Source organism: Perca flavescens, chromosome 3, assembly GCF_004354835.1.
Source record: "Perca flavescens isolate YP-PL-M2 chromosome 3, PFLA_1.0, whole genome shotgun sequence".
NCBI lineage: Eukaryota > Metazoa > Chordata > Actinopteri > Perciformes > Percidae > Perca > Perca flavescens.
The window spans coordinates 13,320,023-13,326,678 of record NC_041333.1 but is presented as its reverse complement, the minus strand read 5'-3'; the positions used below and the strand labels follow the sequence as shown (position 1 = coordinate 13,326,678).

General features: G+C 39.6%; 1 protein-coding gene across 1 annotated transcript; it reads right to left on the bottom strand.

Moving 5' to 3' along the window:
- Positions 1-524: 524 nt before the first annotated feature.
- On the bottom strand, positions 525-6,405 carry LOC114552810 (extracellular calcium-sensing receptor). Its single transcript, XM_028573889.1, has 8 exons — positions 6,377-6,405; positions 5,639-5,933; positions 5,251-5,540; positions 4,736-5,031; positions 2,408-2,613; positions 2,060-2,281; positions 1,516-1,639; positions 525-1,423 (listed from the first exon to the last, which is right to left on the bottom strand). The coding sequence occupies exons 1-8, from the start codon at positions 6,403-6,405 to the stop codon at positions 525-527; spliced, it is 2,361 nt and encodes a 786-aa protein (XP_028429690.1).
- Between the last annotated feature and the right edge of the window lie 251 nt (positions 6,406-6,656).

The following is a 6,656-nucleotide window of genomic DNA, read 5'->3' as shown; positions in this document are numbered from 1 at the left end:
TCATGGAAAGAATGTATTGAATACAATATTCTTAAAATCATACTGACATGAAGGATGAAATAATATGTATATCAACTAATTATTTTTCTAACAGTGATAAGAAGCCTGTTTTATATTTGTTATGTTTCTTTGCATGTTTAACTTAACATACTTATTTTAAACAACATGACTGTAGAGAAAAAAATAATCTTTTCACTAAAGGCTCCTGCACACTTCCTGCGTGGCGTGTTCGTTTTTATTTCGGTTTATTTCATGTTAACAGGTTAGAGCTTGCACAGTGCCTAAGTGACACGCACGTCTACCGTGCTGAAAACGCGATGCCTGTTTTTCACGCGACAGGCAAGCGTGTTGGAAGCGTTTCCATTCAAAACAGAATAGGAAAAGATGTGTGTCATTTTGACACTAATACATTTAGTAAATGACATTTTGATGTCTGAAAGTCAGACTGTGTTGGATTTGCTCAGCAAAAACTCTATATTGTATCTTGCCATCTTAACTTTTTCTAAACATCAGATGTCGTGGGATTAATCTTTGTTCATTAAATGTTTCTTGGTGTTCTTCTCGGGCTTCATCAATATGATGAAACACTTTGGAGCAAATATACACAGTATTAGTCCAAAACTGGAGGCCAGAATGGCAAATATCTCCACAGCCACAGTAAATTTCCCAGGAGAGCTGAGATATGCAGGAATGAAGGTGATCCAGACTGCACAGAATATCAGCATGCTGAAGGTGATGAGCTTGGCTTCATTAAAATTATCAGGTAATTTCCGAGCTAGGACAGCTAACACAAAGCAAAAGACAGCCAGTAGGCCTATGTACCCAATCACAGCCCAGAACCCAACAGCTGAGCCTAATGCACACTCCAGGATGATTCTCTCCTTGTATATGGTTAAGTTTTTCATTGGAAAAGGGGGACTAAGAACTAACCAAATAGTACATATTAAAACTTGAATAAACGTGAAAGACACTACAGTAATTCTTTGCTGTGGAGGACCAAACCATTTCATTACATTACTACCTGGGAGTGTAGCTTTGAAGGCCATTAACACTACTGTTGTTTTTCCAAGAACACAAGACATACAGAGGACGAAGGTGATCCCAAATGCTGTGTGGCGCAGCATGCAGGACCACTCAGAGGGTGCTCCAATGAAAGTTAATGAACATAAGAAACATAGAGTCAGGGAGAAGAGCAGCAGGAAGCTCAGCTCAGAGTTGTTGGCCCTGACAATCGGGGATGTCCTGTGACGATAGAACACAGCTGCTGTTATAATGGCCAGACAGGCACCACCAACTGAGAATGTAGCCAGGGTGATTCCTAGGACCTCGTTGTAGGAAAGAAACTCTACAGGTTTGGGGAGACAAATGTCTCTCTCTGCATTAGGCCAGAACTCCTTGGGGCAAGGGAAACAATCAGGGGAATCTGAAAAAATTAAATCAAAATGTATTCTAGTGGTTGTAAAGTATATTTGATTTTAAACAGTACATTGGCTATGTACAGGAGAAAAACCATACCTGTAGCATTGCTAATCTCTCCCTCAGGACACAGTATACAATCATAACAACAGATGGGTTTTCCTTTCTGCAGCACTTTACGAGTTCCTGGAGGACAAATGTCAGTGCACACTGACACAGGAACCTGGTACATAGAGACAAACAAACTCACATATGTTCAGGTGTGCTTCAAAGCTTTTTCCATCCTGTGTTAAAACAATACTCACATGTCAATATGTGTATTGTCATTGTAACTGCTGAGGGACAAAATACACAGTTTGTGTCAAATTCATTCTAAAGTTCAGCTGAAGCCAAAATGAGGTTTTAAATTCCCTTTTTCTTTTGTTACTATCTCTCTACAGCTCAGCAAGGGAATACTTTTTTTGTAAAATATGAAGGAAGAATTTCATGCTGAAAATATTGTTACTTTGGAATAGATCTCGTCACAGCCAGTATGGACATGAGCAATATAAAGTGACTTAAAATTATTTCAATGTACGTACATATATCAGACCCTATGAGATCATCATATTTGATGTTAAATTATTGCTTTTGTGCTCCTTACTTGTGTGCCACCGTCCACCCAGGTGATGTTCCTGTTGACTTTGAACTTCTGGCCTATCGGCAGTGATGCATCGTAATGCCCTACTGTCACCAACGTGATGCTGCCACTCTCACTTTTTTGCCAGTTAACCAGCTCATATCTGGCCACAGGATCACCATTGGCATCAAACGACACATCATAACCATTTCGGGAAAAATTTACTTTTTTCAGCTTAGTAAGAACCTGTGAAGATAAAATAAAGGAAAGCTGTGAGGGACAGAAATTAAATAATATTAAATAAAATACTTATTTCATTTTAGAAATTAAAGCAAAAAATCGCACTGGGGTTTTCACTTATGTTCAACTGACCTCTTTGGACTCTATCCTGGTGAATTTATCACAATGAGTTGTAGAATTTCTTTCCTGACACACTGCTTTATGAATGGCATGAGCTATTGCATAAACAGCCTTGTATACCATGTTAGTGATCCGGAGCTGAGATGTGTCAGTGTACGGGCTCTGGAGCGTCTTTATGTCTTCAGTTCCGTCACATAATCTCTCGTCTTCTGCTGCACCTAAAAACACACAGAGACAGAGAAAGGTGTTTTTTAGCCTTTAAATTATCATTCTTTCTTTGTCTTTATTGTTCTTTTTTAGTCCATTTAACCTGTCAAATATGCCTTGTAGAAAGTCACATAGCTATATTGTTGCGTATTTAACATTGCACCATAAATCACTGTTTTCTTTTTTTTTAAATAGTGGCTGTTTCAGTATGTGTCAGTCATATTTTTTTCAACCTTTATGTAAGCCAACTCACAAATAACACAAATCAACAGTCATCAGAAAATAAGTCAAATTTATAAAAGCCAAACATGTATTTTCCTTTAATTATTGTCTTGACCTGTTTTAAGGAGGACCTCTAACCCTCAGTAATGCATGAAGAAGGCCAACAGGATTATCAGAGACCCAAATCACCTCCGCCACAAACTGCTCTACCTGCTGCCGTCTGACAGACGCTAACGCAGCATCCGGTCCTGCACTACCAGGCTCAGGGACAACTTCATCACACAGGCCATAAGACTGCTGAACTCCTGAGCTAATGACGACAATACTGTCACTTTCCCTTTCATACTTTATACTGTCACTTTACCTTTATACTTTACAACCTCTCATTACGCATACATTTACCACATTCCTGATGACATTACTGTTTATTCTTTTTGCCCTTACTATACACTTTGTCTACCACATATATATTTTATTTTATACTTTACACTTATATTTTAACTTTGCACTATTTTATGTCTTAGATTCTCATTTTTATTGCATGACTTTGTTTTTATACATATTCATTGTTGAAGGGAGCCTGAGATCTAGAATATTTTTGCCAACGACTACTTCTCTGTAATTGTTGTGCATATTACAATTAAGAACTTAAAAATTACAACTAATAAATAATCAGTAATCACTGTCATTGTCACTATAATAACAACTTCATATGAAGGTAAATATGGTGCAAAAGGTGAGAGCTTGTAGAATACAATGTGAGAACTTGCAGAACAAAAAATCTGAACTTGTATGTTAAAATTTGCACTTGTAAAAAAGTATTCACACACATGTGATCTGAATTTGAAGTCACACAAAGTCAAAAAACACATGAGAGCTTGTAAAAAAAATCAGAACTTGTAAATTGAAAGTTGCACTCTTAGAAAATATTCACACACCTCTATTCTGAATGTGAAGTCGCAGAAAAAATATTCACAAATGTGTAGATTGATATTGGCATAAACACAATGACAGCTGCAAACTTGTAATGCAACATTTACTTCTGTACTTTTTTTTTCCTCAGGTTCATTTTCCATCACAACCACAACTCAATGATTACAACCTCTCGAATTTGTCACTGCAACTTCACATATGTGCTCTCTCGCATCACAAAGTGGCGAATCTGCGCCTCGACTTCTTGCAATACATTTGGTGCAAAACTAATTTGTACCTGTGGACTTAGGCTGTGGAGCTCTGAGCCAACAGAACGGGAAAGGCAGGGTTTCTATCGCCAGATGAGGGGCAACTCAAAGCTAGCGTTAACTAATAACCAACCAGCCTGCTTCTAAATAAATACCTTTTAATTATCTTAACACTTTTAACAGTCAAATTGAAACACTGGCGGTGAGCTCCAGGTCCTGCAGCTGCAGACGGACCGTCATCAGTGGGGATCGGCCAGCGTAGCAACATTTCTATTGCCAGAAAGCTTCGCTGCCGACCTCGACCTGCAGTCGGAGCTCCAGCGGGATACGGAGAGCTCCACATCCAGTAGCAGCAGTAGGTATTTATTTAGAAGCAGGCTGGTTGGTTAGTTAGCTAACGCTAGCTTGCTATTCCACCAAGCTTCCATGCTACATAGCTAAATAAGCCAGACAGAGTCCCTCATCTGGCGATAGAAACCCTGCTTTTTCCCCATTCTATTGGCTCAGAGCTCCACAGCCGAAGTCCACAGGTAGGCTACAAATTAGTTTTGCACCAAACATATCGCAAGAAGTGTTACAAAATTCGCCACTTTGTGATGCGAGAGAGCACATATGTGAAGTTGCAGTGACAGATTCGAGAGGTTGTAATCACTGAGTTGTGGTTGTGATGAACCTGAGGAAAAAAAAAAAGTACACAAGTAAATGTAGCATATCAGAAAAACATTCTCACTTTTTCCCAGCCTGCAATTGAATGCATCCTCCCAGAACTCAGTAAGCATTGGAGAGGCAGCCACTTTAGAGGGAGAGAGATCCAGCAAGAAGTCTCTCAGACCTGGGATGACAGATCGCTCAATGCCAAATCCGATGGCTCCAGCACAGAAGCTGAACCTCAGCAATTTAGTGTCTGTTACCCAGGCTTCACTGCCTATCCACTGACGAGGTGGAGATGGCACGAGCGACAGCTCCTCCAGCAGAATCCTAATGTCTCCCAAGGCTACAAATGCCACAACAACCATAGCTGTCGACCTGAAGAAACATTTACGGTTTTAAATGTATATCAAGATAGGATACTTTAGTATTTGGTCTGACTGACCATTTTTATAATAACATCAGTAATACATAAACAGGATGAAAATGATTTCCAATTTGCCACTGAAGTAATAAAAATATCTCCAATCTTATATTTTACAGAACATTTTTGTTGTGCTTTTGTGCAGGTCAGTGTAAGCACATGGAACATCATACCTGCGGATAACGTCAGCTACTCTTTGGATCCTGCTACGTGGGTGGGTCCGATAGAAAGATTCTGAGTATTCAACACAGATCCCCTCTCTGTGTGCTGCGTCCAGGAAAGACGCCATACCATTATTGCCATAGTCCGAATCTGACCGGACAGCACCTATCCAAGTCCAGCCAAAGTGTTTTACCAGCTTGGCCAGCGCGTCAGCCTGGAACTGATCACTAGGGATTGTTCTGAAGAAACTCGGGTACTGCTGCTTATCGGACATACATGCACAAGTGGCAAAGTGGCTCACCTAAAGGAAAACAAAAGTGTAATTATATAACAGAACATGGAAAAATCTCTGGTCTATAGGCTATTACAAAATGTTTCCCAGAAATTAAGAATATTTACTTGAGGAATGTTAAAGGGCCCGATGATGCGCGAGATGCTGATGGATGGCGTGGACCCAGACTCACCAACGACAGCCATCACCATACTAGATTGTGAGCAATTGTCACCAGTGTAAAACACCGGGTCCAGGCTATTTGAAAGCTGGAATGCCACATGTACCGCCACGGGCACCGAGGCACATGAGTCGTAGATCTGATAACCGAGTTTGATTCCCGGCAGCAGCTCCGTGCTGTTGTTTATCTCCTCGATGGCGAAGATCATTGCACGTGAGAAGCGCAGTTCACGGGTGTTAATGCTGCAAACAGACACTGTGTCACTATTTGAATTTTACAATTCACAATTTAATCAGAAATATAAAAAACACAGGATTAGATATCAGTCCAACATTCACAAGAATCTTATTGTACAGAGTTAAATAAATCTAAATTATGACATTGTTTGGTAAATATGTATAAACAAATCAGTTGTTAAACAAACCTATATTTTCAGTTAAAAAAAATACAAACAGTCTTTCCTTTTTATATATTTACTATTCTCTACCTTTTTGTAAAGATAATATGCAATTTAAACAACACCCGCATTTTCCCTCTGGAGATCAATAAAAGTTTATCTTATCTCATCTTTATTTGGCATTTAATGAACTTTTTTTTTAAGTTTCCAATGCTAGACAGAAGTACACAATTGTAGGCACATCATACAAATCAAAACATCTCTTTTTCCACACTCCCTCTTACTAACCTTCCTGTGCATCTTAGTAGCTCAGGCATGGTGGTGTAGTCATGCTTCACTGTGTGCATGTTGTAGTGTATGGACAAAACACCCCCAATAACGTAGTCACCATCCATTGAGAACACAGGGAGACGAGTGGTACCCTGGAGCTTACATTTCACAGATGAAGTCTGAGTGCTGACCCCAGCACCAGTCCTATCCTCTGTAAACCCAGCCCTTTGTTTAACATAATCCTCAGAACCATTCAAGTTTACCGAGTTCAGATCACACAAAACCAGAGACAGGATCA

What these genes read in the sequence shown, in the direction of transcription:
- LOC114552810 (XM_028573889.1), bottom strand. Translation starts at nt 6,405, where the DNA reads ATGCCTGAGCTACTAAGATGCACAGGAAG. An exon ending in CTACTAAGATGCACAGGAAG is followed by an intron (nt 5,934 to 6,376) that starts GTTAGTAAGAGG and finishes GTCTGTTTGCAG; the next exon opens with CATTAACACCCGTGAACTGC. An exon ending in CAATTGCAGGCTGGGAAAAA is followed by an intron (nt 2,614 to 4,735) that starts GTGAGAATGTTT and finishes GTGTGTTTTTAG; the next exon opens with GTGCAGCAGAAGACGAGAGA.